This window comes from Canis lupus, chromosome 11, assembly GCF_048164855.1.
Source record: "Canis lupus baileyi chromosome 11, mCanLup2.hap1, whole genome shotgun sequence".
NCBI classification, from domain to species: domain Eukaryota; kingdom Metazoa; phylum Chordata; class Mammalia; order Carnivora; family Canidae; genus Canis; species Canis lupus.
The window spans coordinates 13,311,465-13,338,272 of NC_132848.1; the positions used below are offsets into that span (position 1 = coordinate 13,311,465).

At 40.3% G+C, this 26,808-nt stretch overlaps 1 protein-coding gene, 1 long non-coding RNA gene and 1 pseudogene across 8 annotated transcripts in view; 2 read left to right on the forward strand and 1 right to left on the reverse strand.

The window, feature by feature from the left end:
- LOC140642520 (uncharacterized) overlaps positions 1–11,404 on the reverse strand; it is a 34,462-nt gene extending 23,058 nt beyond the window's left edge. For all 3 annotated transcript variants that reach the window (XR_012038957.1, XR_012038956.1, XR_012038955.1), the window contains exons 1-2: positions 11,274–11,404; positions 3,819–3,921 (exon numbers count right to left, since the gene is read on the reverse strand). This is a non-coding gene — a long non-coding RNA (uncharacterized lncRNA). The remainder of the gene's footprint in view (positions 1–3,818; positions 3,922–11,273) is intronic.
- LOC140642144 (mitochondrial import inner membrane translocase subunit TIM14-like) lies at positions 1,676–2,315 on the forward strand (annotated as a pseudogene).
- A 319-nt stretch (positions 11,405–11,723) lies between the features above and the next one.
- CPSF6 (cleavage and polyadenylation specific factor 6) overlaps positions 11,724–26,808 on the forward strand; it is a 36,044-nt gene continuing 20,959 nt past the window's right edge. For 2 of the 5 annotated variants that reach the window (XM_072843219.1, XM_072843218.1), the window contains exons 1-3: positions 14,306–14,462; positions 22,385–22,594; positions 24,863–24,966. In XM_072843219.1, the coding sequence (XP_072699320.1) occupies positions 14,403–14,462; positions 22,385–22,594; positions 24,863–24,966 (374 nt within the window). In that variant the 5' untranslated portion in view covers positions 14,306–14,402. Of the gene's footprint in view, positions 11,793–14,305; positions 14,463–22,384; positions 22,595–24,862; positions 24,967–26,808 lie in introns of those variants that run through there. The other 3 variants (XM_072843224.1, XM_072843223.1, XM_072843220.1) reach the window with 2 other exon arrangements.

The window sequence follows — 26,808 nt, forward strand, 5'->3', positions numbered from 1 at the left end:
TTCGTAGCAATCATCAAATCCCACAGAGCAGTAATTGCAAAGACTCCCTGACCTGGTGATGGAGTAAGTTCCTAGGTTATCCCATCTGGCAGTTGGTATTCTTGTGGCCTGGGGATGTGTAGGGGGTTGGGACAATAGAGACCTCTCTCCTGAATTCTTGTCCCTTCCTCTCCATGACCCCAGTTTTTGTCCTATGGGAAGTTCTTGTCCATTTGTCTCCATGGCCACATCTGAAGCAGGTTTTGTAGAATGTGCCCTACTTAGGGCTGCTTGGTTTTCAAAAGGGATTTCTGTGTGCAAGCAAGGGGGCCTTTGTGCAGTAATCAAACAGCCAATGTCCTCTAGACATTTGTTTAAGTCTGAAGACTGGTCTTTTATGGAACAGGCCTGGAAATAGACTCTTTCCTAAAGCTTCCAGAAAGAAACCCTGCCTCACCAACACCCTGATTTTAGGCCAGGCAGAGCCAGTGCAGACTTCTGATTTCTAAAACTATAAGATAATACATCTGTGTTGTTTTAAGCCACTAGGTTTGTGTTAATTTGTTACAGCAGCCATAGAAACTAATACATGAGCCTTCGACCTGTTAACATAGGGAAGCTGTGATACTACTGAACCTAAGGAGGGATGTGAGCTAGAGGGGCAAGGAGGGACATGTTGGTGACACCTCTGCTCCTGACTCTTTGAACACACCCTCTTGGGCCACATGGAGGTAAGTGCAATAAAGCCAAAAGTAACAGCTTCCAACTGAGTATATTAGACAGGCTCAGACTGCAGACTCTTCGTCAGATCTTTTTTTCTCCACTCTTCGGTCCCTGGCTTTTTAATTCCTGGCACAATTCTCTGACGTCTAATATCTGTCTCTGACCTGCACCCTCAGTCTGAAGATCCAGAATTCTCTTTGCAGCTCACTCAGCTCAGCAATCCATATAACTCTGCATTTGGCATGCTCCCTTGATTCCTGTGACATTTAGAGTTTCAGACAACAGACCTCCCGCACCAGCCCAGCTGGTCCTTATGATTTAGGGAAGCAGGGATTCAGGGAAGAACAATGTTGTGATTGGGGGATCATGTTATGAAAGACTTTGCATCAAATAAATCACAAATTTGACTGATTAAATATCAAAAAAACCCACATATAAACAACTAGAAAGTCTGTAATAGCTAAAAATTGTGATAAGCTGCTCACTTCTTACAAAAGAGTAATAAATGTCCTATCTGCATAGATTTCCTAAGAAGACTTCTATACTATGAAGAATATAATCAGCACATTAAATTCAACATTATTGGGGCACCTGGGTGGTTCAGTTGGTTAAGTGAACTCCCCCTGTCTCTGCTGCTCCCCCTGCTTAAGCTCTCTGGCACTCTCTCTCTCTCTCTCTCAAATAAAGAAATAAATCTTAACAATAAATAAATAAATTCAACACTATTAAATCATACATTTGACTTACCCCAAGAAAATATGCTAATTTAATAACATGTTAATAACTAATTAGACATTCAATTAATGCCTTGGTGATGACTTCCTTGTATTTATAATAACTTTGACAGAAAATCTAGGGGCTCCATGTGTCATTAAAAATTATTCTGGAAAAAAAAATTATTCTGGAGAGGCATGGGATTGGCGGCTGTGACCTTTGGGCTGGGATGAACTGTGCTCTCAGCGGAGACCTGGGAGCTGAGCCAGAGCCACGGCCAATACAATGACAGCAGTTGGACTGACCACTGCTGCTGCAGGGTTTGCAGGCCTTTATATTTTGCAAGCCATGAAACATATGAAGCCTCAGGTAAAACAGGTTTTTCAAAACCTACCAAAATTCATCTTCCATGGTCATTATTACAAAGGTTGGTTTGAACCCAAAAGGATGAAACAGAAGTAGCATTAATAGTAGGCTATGCCAGGGATCCCTGGGTGGCACAGCGGTTTGGCGCCTGCCTTGGGCCCAGGGCGCGATCCCGGAGACCCGGGATCGAATCCCATGTTGGGCTCCCGGTGCATGGAGCCTGCTTCTCCCTCTGCCTATGTCTCTGCCTCTCTTTCTCTCTCTCTCTCTCTCTGTGACTATCATAAATAAATAAAAGTTAAAAAAAAATTTTTTTAAATAGTAGGCTATGCCAATAAGGGAAAATAAGAGGTGCTCATCAAGGAATTATGCTTTTAAATCACCCAGACAGGAGAGGATCTCCTTATTTCAGCCAAAATCAATGAAGCTAAAGATTTACTAGATGGTCAAGCTAAAAAATGAAGAAATTACATGATGAATCTTAAGTTCCTGTTAGTTGCATATATGAGTGCCAGCTTTTATAATAAAATGCCTCAAAGCCACAAACTTCAGAAAATTATTCTGAAATGTGATTATTGTTGCAGCATCTATAAGTGAAACAACTTACTACTGTGAACAACTTAAACTTCAACAAGAGAACAATAGCTAAGTCAGTTACGCATCAAAATATCAGGAAAGATATACGTGAAATAGTAATAGGATTGTCTCTAAGTTATAATGCTAATTTTTACTTTTCCCTTCTTATTTTTCAGCATTGTCTACATTTTTCTATCATTATATCAGTTTTCTATGGCATATAACAAAATACACAATTACTTCCAGTCAGGGAAAGAAGCAAAGGAAAATACGCGAAGAAAAATACCCAATATATTAATAGTAGTTGCCTCTACACAGTGATTTTTCTTTTTTTACACATTCCAACTCTACTTTAAAGAATACCTATCACTAGGTGCAAATTTCCAGTTATAAGATAGCAAGTACTGAAGATGTAATGTACGTTGGCCAGAACCAAGTTGATGATACCCTAGCTGCAAAGGAAGTTAGGAAAACTAAGGCAACAAAGTGTTTGCCAACAGATGAAGATTCTATTCTCACTTTAGGCAAACCTTGAAAATGGCTCTTCAAGAGGAAAGAAAATGCATTCCTTCTACCACATTCTGGAGCAAGTCACTTTCCTCCATTGTAAAATTAGCACATTGGACTTAGATTATCTGTACTGGATATTTGTAGTGATGAAGGTCTGGGTCAGGATAATAACAACAGAATAGAAAGTATTTGAGAAATATTTAAAGGAGGGGGCACCTGGGTGATTCAGTCAGTTGGGCATCTGGTTCTTGATTTCAGCTCAGGTTGTGATCTCAGGGTCATGAAATCAAGCCATGCTCAGTGCAGAGTCGGCTTGAGGTTCTCTTTCTCCCTCTCCCTTTGCCTCCCCCTGCTCACACTTTTCTATAAATAAATAAATAAATAAATAAATAAATAAATAAATCTATTCTCTTAATAAAAGAGAAATATTTAAACGAAAATTCTACAGATCTGAGATTGAATGAACCTACATTTTTCAGCAATTTACAATTTTTTCCCTCTCATTTGTTTTCAATGCTATCTAATAAACACCTGTATCTCAGTTCTAATTTCTTTCACTTGTTTATTCAGAGATTTTTATGGTGGGACCAGCACTGCTTTACCATCAATCTGTTTAGTATTAGGTTTCCTCTTTTGTTAAAAAACAAAAACAAAATAACAGGGATTGGGGGACTTGGATTCATAGGTCCTTCTTATCTCTGAAATTTGTGGACTCATTTTAACAATTCAATTCAACCAACATTCATTAAATATCTTATTCAAGTCAGGCATTCTTCCAGAGGCTATGGGAATATAAAGATGAGAAAAATGTGTTCCTTGACCTCAAGGAATTCACAGTATTAGAAGTGTGATATCTTTATATATCATTTATCATCATTATCATCACTACTCCCATCCCCATCACCTATGTTCATTTTCTTCAGGCCTGCTTCTTCCAAGGCCAATCTTACCATTATCGGAGCCTAGTGCAGAGGTAGTTTAGAACTTCACCCCAGGTATTTCTGTTCCTGGATTCCATGTAATTGGGGTTGTTTCTCGATAAAGGGAGACAGCCTACAGAAAAAGGCAGAATTAGCTTCATTTTAGGAGGGTCAATGAAAATGAGATGGAGCTGGGGATTCAGTAGCTTCCTAGTCAGAACCCATGCTCCATAATAGCTTACCTAGCTGGTGAGACGAAACACTGCTTCCTGACTTTGAGTGAAAAGGAGACATTTTTAAAGAATGGTTATGCTCACTACTGGACAGTTTCATCACTGAACTGGTCATGAGAAAAGCTTAACCAGAGATGACTAATACATTTTAAATCTCATCACTTTTGAGCAGAATCTCCAAAAATGTGGATTGCGGCTTTTTGACACCACAGGTGAACATACATATGAGGCAACATTTGCTCATTTCTATACTTTCTGTGCTAGATACTATTCTCCTTTGCTTCTCCAGATCTACTTCCCATCCTTTCCATGCTGCTCTCTGTTCTAGTGGGTGACCTTTATTGACCATACCAATGGTACCTCTTCCCCTCTGACTTCAGTTAGGCTCAACCAGTGGAAGACCCTACCAGAAGACCTAAGGTCAAAGGAGAAGTAATATCAAGATTTATTTTCCAGGCTCTCTCCACTGTAGGCCTGAAGGCTACAGCTGATTTAGGCAGCCTTCTCCAACAGCTACAGATCTCTCTCTCTCTCTCTCTCTCTCTCCCTCTGAGTTTTAGTAATTGATTGCTCCCTTTATCCCTTCAGGCTTGCCCTTCAGTGCTTCATCATCCTCTATTAGTTTCTCTTAACCCTGTCCAAACCCCCATAGATAGTTATTCCATCACATTCTACTCCATTTCCCCATCGAGTATACCATCTTTTTCCTGCCAGTTTCTGACTGACACATATTGCCAGAGATTCCAATGTGATATTTGTACTTCTAAGGATTTACCAGAGCTCTCATCTCTCACACTGTACATATGTTTTCTAATTTGAGTTGATGCTTATAAAGCATATATCTCAGAGGCTGGTACATAATACTAACTGCTCAAAAATCGTTAGCTGCTTTCCATTCCTCTATTTGAAGTAGATATTATGATTTCTATTTTTTTTTTTAACAGGTCCCATTGAAGTTCAGTAACTCTTGTCCAAAATGGCACAGCTGAGTATCAAACGACCAAGTTGGGTCTCATACCAAGATTTGTCACATTACACCTTACCATGCCACTTCTCACTGCATGATAATGAAGTCTTCTCACTACATTTGCATTATTCATTTCTATCTACTACAGTGGCCCCCATGCAGTAGTTTCATTAAAAATGTTTGTTGGGGGGCATCTGGGTGGCTCAGTCAGTTAAACATCTGCCTCTGGCTCAGGTCATGATCCCAGAGTTCTAGGATCGAGCTCCACATTGGACTCCTGGCTCAGCAGAGAACCTGCTTCTCCCCCTCCCTCTGCTGCTCCCCTGCTTATGTTCTCTTTCTCTCTCTCTAATAAATAAATAAAATCTTTAAAATATATATATTTGTTAGATTGTAGGACGAATAAATTCTCTCATACAGAATCTATTTAGTTGCTGTATAAGTTGTATTAAAAAATGGTAAGATTACTAATTTGGAGTTCTATTAGCTCCATAAAATCAGTTTTGGGGATGCCTGACTCAGTTAGCTAAGCATCTGGCGTTTGGTCTCAGCTCAGGTCTTGATTTCAGAGTCCTGAGTTCAAGCTGCAGACTGGGCTTCATGCCAGGCATGGAGCCTACTTTAAAAAAACAAACAGTTTTTAATATTGAAAAATACTTTCACTCATATTAATGTTATGGTATGTTGCTGAAGTCCAGCTCTTCACATCTTCAGTAATTTCCAGAAATAAATCATGCAAAACAGAAAGATGAATGCATTTTACAAATAGCACAAAAGAAGACCACTTGTAGCAAACAATGCACTTTAAAACTATGGTGAGAAATGTCTGTTTTTAAACACATTCTCACACAAGTGCTGAAAAATAGTTTCTGGTAAACTACAGTGTAGACTTCACATATTTTAATTTTTCTTTTTTTTTTATTTTAATTTTTCTTTTTTTTTTATTTTAATTTTTCAATCGAGTGTGTGACTCATTATTATTATAGGTTTCTAAATGCCAAGCTCCATCTTGAGTCCAAGGTATGGCTATACTGCATTAAAAAATCTTTTTTTTTTTAAAGATTTTATTTATTTATTCATGAGAGACACAGAGAGAGAGGCAGAGACACAGGCAGAGGAAGAAGCAGGCTCTCTGTGGGGAGCCCAATGCGGGACTCAATCCCAGGACCCCGGGATCATGACCTGAGCCAAAGACAGACGCTCAACCACTGAGCCATCTAGGTGCCCTTGCATTTAAAAATCTTAATTTTATGCTTTTCTATTTTTAAAAACATTTTATTTATTAATTATTCTTTTTAAGTAGGGTTCACGCCCAGCATGGAGTCCAAGGTGGGGCCTGAACTCACGACCTGAGATTGAGACCCAAGCTGAGATCAAGAGTCCACCACCCAACTAACTAACCCACCCAAGCACCCCATTTTGATTTCATTTTAAAGTAACTTCTATGCCCAACATGGAACTTGAACTCACAACCTTAAGATCAAGAGTCCCACGCTCTACCAACTGAGCAAGCCAGGTGCCTCTATGCTTTTCTATTTTATTTTATTTTATTTTATTTTATTTTATTTTATTTTATTTTATTTATTTTATTTTATTTTATTTTATTTTTAAATATTTTATTTATTTATTCATGAGAGACACAGAGAGAGGGAGGCAGAGACACAGGCAGAGGGAGAAGTAGGCTCCATGCTGGGAGCCCGACATGGGACTCGATCCCGTGTCTCCAGGATCAGGGCCTGGGCTAAAGGCGGCGCTAAACCGCTGAGCCCCCCGGGCTGCCCCTGCTTTTCTATTTTAAAAAATAAAGTTGAAATTCTTTTTTGATTATAAAGTTAATGAATACATGTTGCAGTGATATTAAAAACATAGAAGTGCATAAATAAGAAACTAAAAATACTCATAATCCCACTGCTCAAAAATAATATTAACATCTGAACATGTTTCTATGCAGTATTTTCTCTGTACATAATTGAGATGAACTTTTCTTTTTTGGCCAGTAGCTAGTCACCCTGGCAGTGTGTGCATGACCACGTGCTATAAGTTTTCAGAAGTGGTTCTCATGCCCGTAGTCAATTTTATGAGTTCACTGATATCCTCACAATACATTTCCTTATTGTTTAGGTCAATTTGAGTTTTGTTTCTTTTACTTGCAGCCAAATGCATTCTAAATGATATATTTGGGTGAATCTATGAATTTTCCAATGTTAGATCACTTATGACCTATAAAATCTGCTCTTTTATGTGGTTCAGTCTGACAGAATTTGGTAACAGAAAGTGCAGTGTTTGAACTGAGGCATCTGGCTAGCTCAGCCACAGGACATGTGACTCTTGATCTCAGAGTCATGAGTTCAAGCCCAAGGCCCTCCAGTCGAGGGTGTGATGCACCACTTCTTTGGCATTGCAGTAAGTCTTTCTTATTTAGCCATAGCAATCGGTTTAACTAATTATTTCCAGAGTATGCATATATATTCATTGGGATATGGAAAGATAATAGAGCATATATTTATTTTTTATTTAAAAAGCTGAAAAATTAAGATTAACTAATATTTAATATAGGAATAGTGTTCTCACTCAATTCATCTGTCAAATGATTTCATGTTACTAAGGTATAAATTCAGGTTTCCTGGGGGTTGATATATCCATGTTTTGGGAGCTTTCTTAAAGAAAAATAACAAAAAATTATGAATACAAAATAAGGTATGAAAGCAAATTGCTATTTAGAAGAAGAAAAGAAACATAGGAATTTCAACTTCATATGATTTTCTCATAAAAAGAATATATGGCAAGTTGATAATTTTATATGCCTCATTATGTAGTATATTCTTGCCAGTGGAGAGTTCCATTTTGACTAAGTATTAATGAGAACCAAATCTTTCACTTGTAATTTTGCATGTCTCGTTAGACTAATTTTCCAAAGAACAGTATCTGATTCCATACATTTCGAACTTTGTTTCTCCTCCAGCACCCACATACTTCCAGCCCCTAGCATGGTTGGACGCGCTCAGATCACCACGTGACCTCTCGCTTTGCATTTTCATATCACAGAAGCTGGATGAGGTGGCACAGTGACAGTAAAAATATTTCTGGAAAGCATTCCTATGTCAGGATGGTTAAAAATATTCATAAATATTTTCCATTAAATCCCAACTAAATGTAAATAAACCCTCATTCAACTTCCACTTAGATGCAAAAATATGGCTGCTGCCACTCCAACCCCTACCCAACACAAAGGGGAGCATGTATGACAGAGAAGAATAGTAGTGTTAGACAAATTGTGGAAGGAGTCCATGAAAGTAAGGGACTTTAAAAAAAATTTTTTTAAGAAGATTTTATTTATTTATTCATGAGAGACGCACAGAGAGGCAGAGACGAAGGCAGAGGGAGAAGCAGGCTCCCCACAGGGAGCCCGATGCAGGACTCAATCCCAGGACCCCAGGATCATGACCTGAGCCAAAGGCAGATGCTCAGCCACTGAGCCACCAGGTGCCCAACAATAAGGGACTTTAAATCATTAACTTTTTTCACTTCCCACATAATTGCTTCTGTTGGGGGCAATCTTGAGGAAAGAGGGGGGACTTCCTCCTCAACGCAGAGGATTCTAAGGGATCCCTTCATACAGACACTTAATACACTTTACTTGCTGTGTAGTATGATATATGGCAGTTTATGAGAGCCCAGTTACAGAGACTGACAGATTTTCTTTTCTCGCTGTAACTAAGTTAACCATCACAAAACGCCCAAGTGTCTTAAAAAAGAATCCTAAGAAACCATGGCTCACAGCTAATACTAATAATGAAAGTATAAGTGAAAGATAAGAAAGTGTCAGAGCCAACACCTACTTCTAGTATGAATGAATTCTTGTCAGCTCCATAAGGAGATGAAAACAAGGATGATGTAATCAGATTTGACAAGAGCAGGACCAAGAATTTTAAGACTATTTGAAACATGGATTTCTATCCACTAATGATATGGGGCCATTATAATAGCCAGACGTTTAAAAAATCTTATGTATTGGAGTGCCTGGGTGGTTCAGTTACTTAAGCTTCTGACTCTTGATTTTGTCTCAGGTCATGATCTCAGGGTCATGGGATCGAGCTCCGCATCAGACTCCATGCTCAGCATGGAGTTTGCTTGAGATCTTTTTAAAAATCATGTTCATTTCATCCCTCAAAATTATACATTTGTATGGGTGTTCATGGTATAAAAATGTTAATATGAAATGTCTTAAGGGGACGCCTGGGTGACTCAGTGGTTGAGTGTCTGCCTTCAGCTCAGGGCGTGACCCAGGGTCCTGGGATCAACTCCCACATGGGGCCCCCACAGGGAGCCTGCTTCTCCCTCTGCCTATGTCTCTGCCTCTCTCTCTGTCTCTCATGAATAAATAAATAAAATCTTTAAGAAATAATATTTACATTTACATATATTATGGCTGCATGTTTAACATGATAGGGGTATTTTTAAAAATTTGGTGGTGCGGTTGGTTGGGCATCCAACTATTGGTTTCAGTTCAGGTCGTGATCTCAGGATAGTGGGATTGAGTCCTGAGTCGGGCTCCCCACTCAGCACAGAGTCTGCTTGAGATTCACTCTGCCTCTCCCTCTGCCCCTCCCTCAGCTTGCACTTTTCTCTCTCAAATAAATAAACCTTTTTTAAAAAATTAAAGTTTGGCAAGCATAGAGCTAAAATATGACCCACAGTATACTAGAATCAAAATCATATTCCTATGGATATTACAGCATTGACTTGAAGTAAGTCAGAATGATAATATGTGCTAAATATTTATGGATTTGGGTTTCCTTCTCCAACCATCAGCTCTTTGTCTATGTGTTGTCATCCAATAGGTGGAATGTGTTAGACAAGCTTTGGGGTATCTGCTTAGCTCAAAGCAACTGCCTTTCACTGACAATTCACCCTTTCCTAACTCACAGAGTAGATTTTGTAAGCTGTGTTTTTACTCCATGACTCCACGTCCTTAGACAAACTTGATTGGACCAAAAGTAGACTCCTACGAAAATTGAGCGAATCAGTTGCTTTCTCTTTAGATTTGTGACTGAAACTAAGAAAGCCATCTTCCTAAATGGTGCTTATTTGAACTCTGGAGCTGAGACTGCCATTGTTGCATAGACTTGTGTGTGGAAAAGGAGAGAAAGTTCTTCTATATAGAGAAAAAAAACATGTTCAAAGAACCTTAGAATATTTATCTCCTTCAAACCTCTTTGTTATTCTTCTTAAATATTTTGATTTTTATATCATTTATATGGTTGGAGTGATGTGATCGAGGGGGTCACTGACAAAGAATGTGTGCAGCTTCTAGAAGTTGGAAAAGGCAAACAAATGTACCCACCTCTAGAGCTTCCAGAAGGAAGACAGACCAGGTAACACCTTGATTTTGGCCCAATGAGATCCATTCTGGATTCTGATCTCTAGAACTATAGGATAATGAATTTGTGTTGTTTTAAGCCACTACTTTCTGGTAATACCATTGTCAAATTCCTCTTGAGGCACTCTGGACGTTGAATTCTGTGTAGATTTGAATAACAGAATTTCAAAACTGAGAGGGACCTTCATGGGGGAACTGAAGTCAAGGACTTGTCTAAGGTCACCTGGATGGTCTATTGTAAAGTTAGGAGAAATCAAGTCTCCAAACTTTCATCTATGTACATTAATGACTATAAGATGCCTAAGAAAAAGGGTGGTTTATAGAAGTACTCAATAAGTAGTAGAGATTTTGCTTGTTCTTTTTATTAGTATTATTATCCATTTTCTTTTGTAATCTACAATAATATTTCATTTCTTGAACATTGCTAAGTAAGCAGGTATCCTGTAAAAACATTTTAATTATTATTATTTTTTTAGAAAGAGTGAGAAAGGTGGGGAGAGAGAGAGAGAGAGAACACGAGCAGACAAGGGCAGGGGTGGGAGGGGCAGAGGATGTAAGAGAATCTTAAGCAGGCTCCACGCCCAGCCCAACTCACGGCTCAACCTCATAACCCTGAGATCATGACCTGAGCTGAAATCAAGAGTCAGACGCTTAGCTGACTGAGCCACCCGGGTGCCCCTGTAACATTTTAAAACCTTGAGAAAGCTAGCCAGGGAGTGAGGAATTACCTGGTCAAGATGTAGAAGGGATAAGGCCTATATCTTCAGAGTGCTTTTGCACTTCAGATTCAAAAGAGATGGCTGAGAGGTCACCTAGGTTAGGGTGATCTTGTTTATTAGTGTCCTGAGATGCTTTGCAGAAAATAATGAAAATCCTCTATGGAAAAAAATTATCATAGGACTCACATTATTTCTTCAAGTATTTCAATTATGATGTCCAGCACACAAAGACAGGTAATAAGACAGCATGAGTGAGAAATAGCACAAGTAACACAAGAGACAGGGGCACCTTGGTGGCTCAGGTGGTTAAGCATCCAACTCTTGATTTCAGCTGAGGTCATAATCTCTGGGTTGTAAGATAGAACCCTGTGTTGGGCTGGACGTGGAGCCTGCTTAAGATTCTCTCTCCCTCCCCTCTGCCCTGCTTTGTACACCCCCACCCCTCTCTCCCTTTAAAAAAGAAAAAAAGAAAGAAAGAACACAACTAATAACTAAAACAAAAAACCAACAATACACTCAATGGCACTCCAGATATTGGAATTAGCAGAGACCCAGATTGTATACCAATGATGCCTACTACACTCAAAGAGATGAAAGCCAAGATTCATAATTTTGGCAAAGAATAGGATGCTATAAAAATGAACATAACAGATGCCAGAAGAATCAAATAGAAATTCCAAAACTTGGGGCACTTGGGTGGCTCAGGTAAGTGTCTGCCTTTGGCTCGGGTCATGATCTTGGGGACCTAGGATGAAGCCCCGCATTGGGCTCCCTGCTCAGTGGGGAGCCTGCTTCTCCCTCTCTCTGCTTGCCACTCCCCCTGCCTGTGCTCTCTCTCTCAACTAAATAAATACAATCTTTAAAAAAAAAAAAAGAAATTCTAAACCTCAAAATTACCAGAAAAACCCCAAACCAGAATTAATAGCTAAATAGATAAGTTTGACAACATAGGACAGAAAATTAGTAATCTATTTTTTTGTTTCTATTTATTTAACGTAATCTCTATACCCATGTGGGGCTGGAATCATGACCTCAAGATCAAGAATTGCACGCTGTATGAACTGAGCCAGCCAGATAACCCCATTATTTTTTATTTATTTTTATTTCTATTTGAGAATTAGTCATCTAGCAAATATATCAGAAAAAAAAACTATTCAAAATGAAGCATGGAAAGATTAAAAAAAGAGAGAAGGCAAGAGAAATAGTGGATAGAAAAGATTTAATATACATTTATTGGAGTTACAGAAGAAGAGAAGAATGGGGCAGAAGCAATATTTGAAAAAGTAAAGGCTGAGAATCTTCCAGAACTCATGAATGGCATCAATGAACGTCTTTCAAGAGGCCCAGTGAATCCCAAGCATCATAAATAAAAAGAAATGCACTTTCAGACATACATAGTAAAAGAGCAGAAAACCAAAGTCTAAGAGAAAAAAGAAATTTAAAAAGCAGCCCGGGGGGGGGGGGGGGCAATGACCTTCAAAAAAACAGTCGCACTGCTGACTTTTTGTAGGCAACAGTAGAAGTCAGAAGCCTGGAGTGAATTTTAAGTAAAAGAATATCAACTGCTTCTATCACCAAATCTCCCCTCTCCTGTCTTCCTCTTTCATTCAGAAGGACTCTTGTGATTACCTTGGACCTACCAGGAAATCAAGGACAAGCCAGGACCCTTAATCTAATCTTACCTGGGAAGTCCTTCCAACATAAAGTAAGAGAGTCACAGGTTCCAGGGATTGGGATATGGACATTTACGACTGGCCTGTGGTGCCTACCCCGTTACCAATCTCAAAAAGGTCTCACCCTTTATCACCAGTGGCTCTTTTCTTCTATAAATCCCATGGAAAGAAGTAGAAGAGGATGGGGGTTTGTGTATTATCTTATTTGTTTATTTTTTTAAAGATTTTATTTTATTCATGAGAGACACAGAGAGAGGCAGAGACACAGGCAGAGGGAGAAGCAGGCTCCATGCAGGGAGCCTGATGTGGGACTCGATCCCGGGACCCCAGGGTCACACCCTGGGCCGAGCGTGGCGCTAAACCGCTGAGCCACCCGGGCTGCCCACGTATTATCTTATTTAAACCCCCACCACCCACCTTCAATCTTGGTGAAGCAGATACTATGACCTCGGACCTAAAGGTCTCTGACATTGAACATGAGACAGAGAGGGTGGGTACCCAGACTGAGGCCGTGGAGCTGGTAAACTGGTAATTGGGGTCCACGTCACCACATTGGTCTCTAAGTCTCCAGGGACGCTTTCCCCAACCTGCCCCGTACAGGTGGACACTCCTTGGCTTCTCATGGTGTGAAAGTTCCCTGTATACCTGAGCAAACACTCTGACTTGGTGGGGTTTTTAAGGGGGCTGGGGGGGGGAGAGGAGACAGACCTAAAGGACGGGATACGGTTTCTAACCGGGGGGACATCTGGGCCCCAGGTACTGGCCCAAAGCCTTCTCTATTGACCACGTGGTTCCAGTTTAACTCATCACCTTCCGTGCGGCCTGGGTTCCTGGTTTGGACAACAGCCGTGTGATTGGGCCCAGTGACACCTTGTGCAGTTCCCTCCTGGCTCGGCCATTCTATGGTTCCAAGAGAGAAGCCCCCCGTCCCCCCCACCTGCCCCCCCACCTTGCCTCAAGGTGCCTGCACCCTGTCGGGTGGGCTCTAGGATGCCTGCAAAGTTAGAGCCCTTTGCACTGCTCCAGAGACAACCACCTGAGGCCTAAGGAGGGGAAAGGCGAAGGGCAGCGAGCGGGCAGGGGGGGAGGAGAGGAGGCGGTGAGAGCGGTCGGCGACTGCAGCTCGAGGTGCAAAGCTGAATCGCATGCAAGGAGCCTACGTCGCTTGCAAACCGAAGTAGCTTTGCAAACGGGAGTCCGAACGACCGCCCGGCGCCGGGAGCCCGGAGCCCGGCGCCGCGGGCAACAACGCTGACTTGGGCTTTCGGGGCGCTCGCTCTCCGAATGCGGGGTTCCCGCCCCCGGCGGGTCGCGGCCAGGGGCCTTCCACCGCCCTCCGCCCGGAAGCCCCGGCTCCGAGGGTCGTTGGGGAAGAGCCGGGAGGCGGGAACCTGAGCGCCGGCCGCGGGGGCCGCCGAGAGCGGGGCGCCCCCCGCCCCCCGCCCGCAGCCCGCAGCCCGCGGCCCCGCCGAGCCCAGCCGAGCCGAGCGGAGCGCGCCCCCCGCGCCGCCCCCGGCCGCCCCCGCCTCGTCCCTCGGGCCTCGGAAGTGACGCAGCGCGCCCCGCCCCCGCCGCCAGATCGGCTGCTGCTGCCGCGGCGGGCGGACCTGCAGGAGGCGGCGGCGGCCTCGGCCGAGAGAAGATGGCGGACGGCGTGGACCACATAGACATCTACGCGGATGTGGGCGAGGAGTTCAACCAGGTGGGTGAGGCCCGGGCCCGCGGCGCTGCGGGCCGGACGCCGCCGCCCCCGCCGCGGGGCCCCGCCGCGGCTGCAGCCCGTGCGCCCCCCGGCCGCCGAGGCCGCGCCGGCCGCCCCCGCAGCCCCCGCCGCGGCGCCCCCCGGCCCTCGCCCCTCGCCCCGCCGCGTCGTTGCGGGGCCGCGGGGCCGCGGGGCCGGGGGGCCGGGGGCCCGGAGCGCGGAGGCGGCCGCGTGCAGCCGCCGCTCCCCCGCCCTCCCCATTGTTGGCGGCGGCCGGCGGGCGCTTCCCGCCGCGCTAGGCCGCGTGTGCGCCGCGGGGAGAACGGGCCGCCGCGGGGCCGGGGGCGCAGCCCGGCGGGGCGCGCGCCGGCCGCCGCGTCCTCCCCGGCCCTCGCCTCGGCCCGGGCTCCCGTTCCTCCCGCCGCGCCCCCCTGCGCCCCCGGCCGCCTCATGGAAGGCCGCGCTCACGGCCCTTTGTATCCCGCGCGCCCCGCTTCCTGGGCCCCGCCGCCGCCGCCGCCGCCGCCGCCACCGGCTTTCGGCGCCCTCCCCGCCCCCCGCCGCCTCCCGCTCTCCGAGGGCGGCCCGGGCGCCGGCACGCTCGCAACAAGTCCTCTCAGACTCGGGCGTGTGCGAGTCGGCGCGGCCGCCTCCAGCCCCGGGGGTCGCGGCCCTCGCGGCGAAGACACCTGTGGAGAGGGGTGGCCGCGGCCTGAGGGAGGACCTGCAGGCGAGCTGCTCCGAGGGGCCGGCGGGGGGCGGGGGGGGGGATCGGGAAGCATTGAAAACAAAAATTCAAAGAAAAAAAAAAAAAGAAAATTAAAAAAAAAAAAAAAAAAGGCTGGTGGCTCTCTCCGCGGGAGATCAGGATGACAATAAAGGACGTTGCCCCGAAATCCTTTGTAGCTGACCCTAAAGGGTTTGCAAACTAGACCTGATTTCCAGAAGCGAATGCGAGACGCCCTCCGAGGGGCTCTGCCTCAGGTCGGAGAAGGTGAAGAGGGAAGGTCCGCCCCGGGGGCTCGAACACCCGCCGCGGAGCTGGGCGGCCCCGCCGAAGGTCTCGCTGCTGCGACGGGAGTGGCGTGGAAGCCAAGCCCGCTGTCTCCATCCTAGAAACACAATTTTTTTAGAATTAAATGGTGCCTGACGACAGTGCACCGAAAAGTTTATTTTTTTTAATATATTCTAGGTCTGTAAGAGAAGCTTATGAATATAGTTCTGGTTAATGTGTTTTTTTGTTTGTTTGTTTTGGTGAGGGGGGGGTTTCCACCCCCTGCCCTCCGTCCCATTCAGGACTTTTATTTGTCTCTAGGGCCTCAAGATTTTAAAAAGAAAAGAAAAAATAGGGAAAGCTAGAAATCCTTAACTGTTCTCGTTTTCAGGAATGACTCTGTGCCCCTCCCCCCTCCTCCCCCGGGGGTGAAAAGAAAGATATTTCCCAATTAACTTGAAACGGTTGTTACTCCGTCGCAGGCTGGGTATTGTAATCAAACGTTAAGCTTTAAAGAGTCTTAACGTCTTGTTACCGCGTTTATATTTTGGCTACGTGATGCCTGAGTTGTGTCGATGACAAGTTAGAAAATGGTCTTGGGCTCTACAATCAGATTCTACTGCTTTTGAAGGTTCAGTAGACAAAGACCTCTAGGAATTTTTTTTTTTTTAAATCAAATGGGTATAACATTCCATCCAAAAGAGGGCCAATACCGGAAAGTAGAGGAGCAATTAAACGTTCTAGGCGGCCTTCATTAGCTTTTCTTAGGAGGTAATACATTTGCTTTGCCTTTTTTAGTTTGATGAAAGAAGAATTTGGGTACAGTTTTAGAAATTGAGCGTTCTTCGGGACCTTTTCATGAAAGATGTTCCCATACTTAATTTGGGATGTCCATTTCTCTAATACATATCACTGGAAAGCAGTGATGCTTACTTTCTCCCTGTGCGGTAACTAGTGCTAATGGAGCAGGACAGGAGATTAAAATTTTGTGGCCCTGATGATGAGCTATTTTGTAGGGTTCTCTTAAAAACGTAGCTATTTGTTGACTTGAACTTACAGCATTTTATCTCACACACAGTTGTAGAATTTTACCAGTAACGTCTTCATACTTTTGAACAGATAAATGGGATTAAATAGAGGCTTTGTTTTTGTTATTATTTTGCATATTTTCAGTCTTCGTAATCTGCTTGCTGTCGTAATTCTTATACAAAACATGGCCCCGAAAGGATAGTTGGCCGTTTTCAAGGTTCATCCTCTTTTTTAAAAAGTTACTGTCACAGAAATATTTTTCCAAAATTTGATCAGAGTTAGAGGCAACTACAGAATTACTACTTACTGATTGATTTAATTTTCCCTTTATTGTGAGCTGGTGCTCTTACTCCTACTGGTTGCTGTAGGAAACTATGACTCTTAACTGTCGTTAAGTAAACTGTTTTACTAAGTATAACCAACCTTGACTTATTTTGGCTTCTAAACTGCTGTAAACCTTCAAAAAAAAAAAAAAAAGTCCTTTTTCACTGTGAGCTGCAGTTTTAATTACATTCGTATACTTTGACATTCTCTGTAGACTGTATTTTCCATTTTGTTTTATTTTAAATGGTATTTTATGAAGCTTTTTCTTCAGGTGTGTATTTTGGTTAAGCACAGTATAAACCTGTTTCAAAATGTATGAGACCGTCAACTGTCTTAGAAGAAATTTTCATTTGGGGGTGGGGTGAGATTAAGTTTAGTGAAACTATAGAGTTTCGTTCTTCACCAGATGGAATTGAAGAATGGAGAATAAGGTTGAAGAAAGGGAGAAGGCATAAGAGATTTGGCTATTCTTCATGGGTGCTCTTTAGTTTTTAAATTGAAGGTCTTTGGATGTAACCAAAGAGAACAGTTAGTTGCTCCAGTGGAAGGAGAATTTGAACTACTTCCAAACCTCTACATTACTTGAACTTGGAGTTGAGAAGAAAGCAGTTCTGTTTCAGCCTCTATAGTATGTGTCAGTCCAGTTTGAACTGGGATTTGTACTCTAATGTGGTAGTTACTAGCCTAATATTTAATAATTACAGACTTTTATTTTGACTAAGACTAAAAAATTTTTTTTAAAGCTCAGTTGTTCAAAATACATTTCTTGAGTATGTGTGATATGCCAACAAGGAGAGATACAAAGTTCGGATAGTCTACTCTGACAATGCACTGTAGTGTGGATGAGAAGCCTCTACTTAATTGTAACACTGATAGGTCATGTGTTTATAACACTCCTTTATGTTTTTTATTGATGGGGAAATTCAATTCTAGGAACCTTAGGAAAGTTTACACTGTATACATTGAACTGTATATTTTGCTTGTTTGGAGATCAAAAGCTCTTAATATAGAATTTAGTTATTGATTCGTCTGGTAGTAGGTCACTGGTAGCTGTGCTGATTTAGTAATTTGATGACTTTTAAAATGAAAATGTGTATAGTTTGTGGCTGGGAAAAAGTTCACTTAGAAGTTAGAGACCCAGACATCCTCATAAGTCAACTTGCCTTTATTTCATGAATCACTATACTTTATATTTAATCATTATGTATCTACTCTAGCCAGTCGTCTAGCCAATTCTGGAAAATATTGTACAAGTGTTACTGAAACCTTATTTCTGATAAATTTATGTTTTTTTTTTTGTAATTTTTTTTTTTATTTATTTATGATAGGCACATAGAGAGAGAGAGGCAGAGACACAGGCAGAGGGAGAAGCAGGCTCCATGCACCGGGAGCCCGATGTGGGATTCGATCCCGGGTCTCCAGGATCGCGCCCTGGGCCAAAGGCAGGTGCCAAACCGCTGTGCCACCCAGGGATCCCTAAATTTATGTTTAATAGAAAATCTTGAGATAAGGCTGTAAAGTTGAAAAAAAAAAAAAAAAAAAGGCTGTAAAGTTGAGAATAAGGTAGGTAGAGATTGAGTCAGAAACTTTGGTAAAAATATTAAGTGGATCTGGAACTCTTCCCACTCAGTTTTATGATTTATGAGCGTAGTTTATTCAACTGCCTGTGAATTGTCCACTTTGTGGTTCGTGTAGCATATTTTTAGTATCACATTGGCTTCTTTACATTAGTTGACCTTTTCACAGGGATTACAAACTAATTTTCAAATCTACTAGAACATAAGTAGATACAAAAAATGGTATTTTTCTATAAAGATAAATATGAATTAGATGATCTACTGGATTTTGCACGCTAGTATTTCTCTTCCTCGGTATAGAATACGTTTTGTAAATGCAAAATGTAAACCTCCCCCCTTTATATTTCTCCAAATGGAAATGGCTGTTAAATTCCTCTTTTTTTTTTCACCTCATTCTTCCTTCATTTCTTTCTTTTCTTTTTCTTCTTCTCTTTCTCCTCCTTCAGTAGAGGGGCTTTGAAACCAGTGGCTCTTGCTGTACCGTTACTAGTACTCATATAATGCAAGAATACTGTTATTTAGGATCACCCAAAGCCATGTTGGGTGTGTCAGGGAGAACACAGAGTGTAGTACAGTTATTCCATGGTCAGCCCAGTAAGGGTATACAGAATGTATACACAGGATGTCTGATACTAAGATTTTATGGGACATGATTAAGGAAAATATGCCTAAAAATAAGTCCTTGGAGGAAAGTCTTTTCTCTGATGTGGCAGCAGCTACTTGTATATCATGTAGAACATAATCTTGAAGGGTAAAATCTTGAAAGGATGCCTTGTTGTTAGAGCGATTGTAGTGATTTAGAGTGTAAGGAATGAAAAGTACTACTGGCTTTTTTTTTTTTTTTTAACCCTGAGAACTGCTTTTTATTGGAAGTTATATATAATGTGCAGCTCTATCAGTAGGTTAGTTACTATGAAAAATAGATAGTTGGACCGGGCAGCATTTGTCATCTAAAATATTTAGAGGGACAATAATTGATTTTTGTTTTGTTATCGAATGCCATTAAAATTTTCTAAAGATAATAATTGAAAAGATTTTTCCATAATAGAACTTGACACTGTTGACCATTTCTCTTTGACAAAGTAGAAGCTATTGTTTTGTTCAGTAATTGGACATTCAGAGGTCACATTCCTTGTATATGACCTATGATACATATTTTGCATAATTTCAGAGTATGTGTGTTTCCCTCCTTTTTAAAGTGGGAACAGAAAGTAGAGGAGTCCTGTATCTCTCTCTCTTTTTTTTTAATGTGAAGGATAGATGTGATATGCTGAAGCTGAAAAGAAAGATTACTGATATTTCAAGAGTATGTACTTTGAGTTGCATTTTTAGTAATGGCAGCAAATGTATTCAGATTCATTAATATTTTTTCACCACATCCAAATGCATACCGTTGGGGCTAGAAGTACAGGCTGTGGCCTTGGAACAGAGTGAAGCTAACTAGTCCACATGGATATCAAACCCCAGGACCATGGTCTCAATTAGCATCATACTTCAACCAATTGGAAGCAGTCCAACTACCAGACAAAATGGCTGATCCTAAATATTGGTAGAATCATATCAATACAGAAAATTGGTTGGTGTCAACATAGGAATTCGTGGACGGACAAAAATAGTAAGTGATTATGATTCACCAGGTTAGTGTAGCTGCATTTATGCCTATAAATTATTGTCTATTTACGTAAACATTTTCCTAGATTTACAAGTAATGAAAAATGTGTTAACCTGTTACATGAAAGTGTAAATTTAAATAACCCTTGCTTCTTTTTTACTCTCCCTCAGATCATGTATTGTGACTATAGTCTGCTGAGGAGGAGGGAAACACAACTCCCTTTGAATAATAATAGTAGTAGTAGTAGTAGTAGTAGTAGTAGTAGTAGTAGTAGTAATTGCAGTTGATGTACAGAACTAGCTTGCAAGAGCTTAAAGTGTCCACTACCCCTTGTGGGAATCTTTTTAGTATCTTAAGTGTATGGCACCACTGTTGCAGTCATGCCACCTGAAGCTTTAGCTACACTGAAACTTCGTAACAAAACTCCTTTTCCTTTTAATTTTTTTTTAAATTTTTATTTATTTATGATAGTCACAGAGAGAGGGAGGGAGAGACACAGGCAGAGGGAGAAGCAGGCTCCATGCACTGGGAGCCCGACGTGGGATTTGATCCCGGGTCTCCAGGATTGTGCCCTGGGCCAAAGGCAGGCGCCAAACCGCTGCGCCACCCAGGGATCCCTCCTTTTAATTTTTACTGTCACTGCAATTTGAGCATGCTACTTTAACAAAAACTCAGTTCTAGAAGATTATTTTGATGTTGCTGTACAAACAAAATAAAATCCAGGCATAATTTTGTCACTTGTCTTATTTCTGCCCATTGCTAAAGATGGCTTTGTTCTATGACTTACCTAGACATCTTGGATTCCTTATTAGATAATAAGCCTTACAGACCTTCTGCCTCATAACAAAATGTTATGTAAAGATGGTGTTATATAATTAGTAAATTGGTTAATTAACTCAGTTATGCAGAAGATTACCTGAAAATGACTTTGTAAATTTCAGATTCCTTTGGCTGTGTGTATAATTGGTATTTCCCTTTTTAGGTTTTTATCTTTTGAAAAAAAATTCTTAACTCTGCCCTTCTTCTGGATAACAAAACAATAGCTGTGTTCTCCTGGGGCCTGTAATAATATTTTTGTTGATCTCTTTATAGTCATGTTACAAATGCTTTCCTTGCATCATTTCTCTATCTTTGTAAGAGTCCTTAAAACTATTGGAACTTATAGCTCTCCTTATGTGCCATTTATATGGTAATTTGTCTTTAATAAATTCTGTTATTGAGGGGTTATAAGCTATATCCAAATTCTCAAGTTTGTTGTTTCGTAATTGTAATTGCTTCTCTTTTATTATCTCAAATACTCTACCTCATAAGGAAAATGAAATAATTCACATTTATTTAGATACTTAGTGATGGAAAGAAAGGAAGATAAAAGTACTTCCTCTTCTGGCTAGTGAAGCCTGTGGCCCTTACTAAGGGCAGTTTAAATGAAGGGCAGTATTATTTCTGTCTTGCCAATGTCTGCATTTTGTTTTTCTTTAATTATTGATGCTAGAACCCTCCTTTTTAAATTTTTCTCCTGTGTACATTTCTATTTTTTGCTTTCCTTCTTTCCCTGCTCACCATTCAGGCATGTAAGTGGCATCCACTAGCATTTTTTAATTCTGCTGGTGACACTCAGTGGAAGAGCTTTACTAAATTCTTGTTCATACCACTGTTCTCTTGCAAATTGACTAGGTATCTCTTGCTAAATTGACTAGAAAACTAATAAGTCGGGTAAGCATTAATTCTTTGTTGACTAAGAATAATGAAACTATTGCTAGATACTAATTTGGATAGTTTAATTCATTTATTGTTTTTCTTTTCCTTGTTCATTTATTATGACATTTGGAATTATTTATGTACTCAGATTTCTTCACCCCTTTCCTTTGGCTTAGCTCATGGTGCTTTTTTCTAAAACTAATACCTTTCACAGAGTTGGACAACAAGATCCTGAACACCATAGAAAATAATAGTTGTATTTTTCTGCAGTTAAATATTAAAGATTTATAATGACTCTTGAGTTTTTTTTGCTATTTTCTGTCCTTTTTTTTTTTGAAGCCCATCTATTTGTATTCATGTATTATTACTTCTACTTTAAGAGCATTGTACTTCCAAGAAAAATTTTATATTATTATTTTGTTTCCACATCATTCTTTTTACCAAGAAACATTATTTCCTATAATATATATAAATGGGAAAATAGGATTTACTGTTTAGAAATTCACTTTATAGGTACCACTCAAGAATACATATATGGTGTAAAGTAAGAGAAGATTTATACTGAGATCTTTGGGGCTTTATCTTCTACCAGATTTTTAAAACAAAATAGTTGAATGAATTTATATTCAAATCTATTTAGTGGTTGTCTGACTGTTGTATAATTTAGAGTATTATTTCTGTGCCTCAGGAAGCTGAATATGGTGGGCATGATCAGATAGATTTGTATGATGATGTCATCTCTCCATCTGCAAATAATGGAGATGCCCCAGAAGACCGTGATTACATGGACACTCTCCCACCAACTGTTGGTGATGATGTGGGTAAAGGAGCAGCACCAAATGTTGTCTATACATATACTGGAAAGAGAATTGCATTGTATATTGGAAATCTAACATGGGTAAGTAAACTTTCAACATATGAATTAAATTATTAGTAGTTGGTTTTGAACTGATCAAGTAGTTAATTTTTTTGTTTTATAAAATAAAAATTTGAAGATTTGTTCTGTATGCTTGTTTATGCAATGAAGAGAAAAATTCAAGTATGTTTAAACATTATAAATTCCAAATCTAGTTTTGAATTTTGTGGTCATTCAGCTTGTTTAGGTAGAGATTCCAGTTAAATAATATTTTGAGTTTAAATTAGATATCCTTTTTACTTTAGTACTTCTACATGTCCGCTATCCTAGTTTGACGCAGAAAAATACATGAGGTCTGAAACCAGAATTCAGAATAAATAATATGGCCTGGGAATTTTTTTTTTTTTTTTTTTTAAGATTTTGTTTGTTTATTTGACACGAGTGAGGAGGGGCAAAAGGAGAGGGAGAAGCAAACTCTGCTAAGCAGAGAGCCTGACACTCAGCTTGATCTGGGATTTGAGGATCATGACCTGAACTGAAGGCAGATGCTTAACCGACAGAGCCACCCAGGTGTCGCTGACCTGGGATTTTTTAAAGTTTTAATGATTAGGGCTCCTGGCTGGCTCAGTCTGGAAGAATTGTGACTCTTTTTTTTTTTTTTTTTTCTTTTTTTAAGATTTACTTATTTATTTATTCATGATAGACCTAGAGAGAGAGAGAGAGAGAGAGGCGCAGAGACACAGGCAGAGGGAGAAGCAGGCTCCATGCTGGGAGCCTGACGCGGTACTCGGTCCCGGGACTCCAGGATCATGCCCTGGGCCAAAGGCAGGCGCTGAACCGCTGAGCCACCCAGGGATCCCCAGAACTGTGACTCTTGATCTTGGGGTTGTGAGTTTTAGCCCCATGTTGGGTGTGTACTTAAAAAATAAAATCTTTAAAAAAGTAAGTTTTCATTAACTAATTTATATTACAAACTTGAACTTCATTTCTGCTTTTAAATTTGAAATCTCATTTATGGAACTACTGCTGTATACATTGTATTTTAATTTGGGTTTTTTATGAGACTATGAGATTATTGATTGGGAATTTTATTAACTGGGTGTTCAGTGTATATTATTTTATTAGTATAACTCCTAAATATTCATTGAAATGGTCCTATAGAGTCTACATCTCTACTCAAAAACATTTATTTATTTATTTTTAAGATTTTTATTTATTTATTCATGAGAGACAGAGAGAGAGAGGCAGAAACACAGGCAGAGGGAGAAGCAGGCTCCATTCGGGGAGCCCAACCCAGGACTCGATCCCGGGTCCTGGATCACGCCCTGGGTTGAAGGCGGCGCTAAACTGCTGAGCCACCCAGGCTGCCCTCAGAAACGTTTAGTACATACATTTGAAAGTTTAAAAATTGTCTAGAAATCAAAATTTGTCACTCGTCTTCCTTAGCAGCATTTTATTTTAAAATGTTCACAGTTTTAAAAAACTAACTACATCCCCAACCACTCAGTCTGAGCAGTTTTATAATACTGGAGACAGTGTAAGGGTAGTTGTGAGGAGTGCAATTCCTAAATAAGACTCTGGATCTTAGTTCTTCTATGTATTGTTTTTGTGATCTTGGACAAGCTTTTTAACTTCTCCATTGCACCATATATGAAATGGGAATAATAATAGGATGTATAATACTGTTTTAAGCATTAAATATTTGATATAAAGTACATGATAGGTACTCAGTGCATGTTAGTGGTTTTCGGTTTCTTTTTTATCTTCTACTCAAACATAAGGTGGAATTTATTTCCCTAAATAATTTGCTTTAAGGAGAGAAATGATAAGTGAGATTGGTTTTATTAAAAATTTAACATTGTAGCAGTTTAGTTGGGAGAGACCAGAAATTCTTTGAGTTAAAAAAAAAAATCTCTTATCTCTAAGGATATATACCTTCTAATTTCTGAAACTCTCATCAAGGGATGAAGTTAGGTCTTCAGGTGCTTTTATGCCATTTAAAAATTAAAGACTAGGGATGCTTGGGTGATTCAGCAGTTAAGTGGCTGCCTTCTGCTCAGGGCGTGATCCTGGAGTTCCGTGATCAAGTCCTGGGGTCCCTGCATGGAGCCTGCCTCTCTCTCTCTCTCTCATGAATAAATAAATAAAATCTTTAAAGAAAAAAAAAAAGACTAATTGGCAGTATCTCTAGTTAAATTTGCACTGAGCATTGACTGTCTCCTGTTTGTTTGAGTTTACCCTTAAAAACTAAATTGGAACAGTAAAAATCTAGGATGTTTTGATAGTTAATGAGGAGGAAATGTTTTACAGTGGACAACAGATGAAGACTTAACTGAAGCAGTTCATTCTTTGGGAGTGAATGATATTTTGGAGATAAAATTTTTTGAAAATCGGGCAAATGGCCAGTCAAAGGGGTAAGAATTTTAATTTCATTTTTTCCTTAATATGTAGCTAATGATTATAATTTTGAGAGCAACTGTTCCTAATACTAACTATACATATGCTTTATTCACATTGGCAGAAGGTTCTTGGGCAGAGATATGGGCACTTGCCCTAACTTACTAAAACTAGTGAAGCTAGGAGTGTAGACTGATTAGGCCTATTTAATTTTTCTGTTCCTCCCGCTGTGGTTGAAATGATTATTGAAATGACAGTTTGAAGAAGCATTATTCTCCTGTGATTAGGGATGGGCAAAGATGGGCAACTGGAGAATAATGTAGCATGAATGTTTGGTTTAATTTTTTTTAACTGTTAAATTATATAAATGAGATAGGATCATTAATAGCAACATTTTAAATACAGACACCCAGAAACAGGAATATAAAAAGCCACAAGCTCACTGTCTATACACAGTCACTCTTAATATTTAGTGACTATACTTTAAGGTTTTTTCCTCGTGCTTCTATTGTATTTTAAGTGCAAAAAAATTGAGAACAGGATTACAATTCACATGTTTTAGGACATGAGTAAAAACATATTTACCCATAAATACCACATCCTCTCTAATGTCTTAATTCTTTCCATCTTAGCTTATATGCTGCAGTAATTTATTTTACCATTCTTATTTTTGGTCATTTGGGATTTCAGGCTGCCAATTATAAATAATGTTACAGCAGGCATCACTTTATATAAACCTTGAGGTGCAGATTTTGGATTTTTAAAATAAATTGCTAGATGCAAAATGATATAGAATATGCCTTAATATGCTTGTTTAATGTTGTTCAGTGTATTAGTGTATGTTAAGAATATTTTTGAAATATATTTGGAATCCAACCACTTCTCAAGAACTTCACTTCTCTTTTACCTGGTCTGAGCCACTGTTATCTCTTACTTGAACTTTGTAATAGCCTACCTGGTGTTCTTGCTTTCACCCTAAATCCCCTACAGCTTATGTTACTACACAGTGTAAACATTGGAAAAAAGTGACATCAATATTTGTCTGCTCAGATCTTCTTCTGTTGGGCTCCTATCACTTAGAGTAAAAGCCAGAATCTTACTGTGGCCTACAAGGCACTTTGTGATCTGTTCCCTACCACCTGTCTGACCTTATATACTACCACTCTTCGCCTTCCTTATACTGTTTCAGCCACATTTATCTCTACTGTTCCTCAAACACATTCCCTACCTGGGATTTTTATGCTAGTAGTTTCTTATTCTTAGTTTGTTCTTCCTCCCAAATATCCACATGGATCTCTTTCAATTCATTCAGGACTCTTGAAAGAGTTCTCTTTTCTCATCCATCATCCTATGCAAAATATTACCTTCTACTCCTTTCACTGTTTCCTTTCTTTTTTCTTTATTATAGTATTTTTTACTTACTGTCTTCTCTCCATTAGGTTGTAAGCTCCATGAGAGGAAGGATTTTGTTTTGTTCACTCTTGCGTCCCTAACCCTGGATTATGTCTGGCATGTAGGTGGTGGTGGTCACTAAATATTTGTTAATTTAATGAATTCATTAGGTTGTGTCTAAGTGTTGTGACCCAAGATAATCTTCTGTCACACACCAGAATTTTTCATTGACTAGAATAAGGGATCTAGTTAAGGGACCATTTTGAACATTGGAGAGAAGTTTTAAGCTCCTAAGAGCCTCTCTGAGAATAATCTAGAATATCCTATAACTGTATGAAATTGATAGTCATTCCTTTCTTTTCTTGTTTTTATACTTTTTCCACTTTTTAAAATTTATTTTTCGTAATTGAGATACATATAATCACATCCATAAAATTGACCTTTTATTTTTATTTTTTAAATTGTCC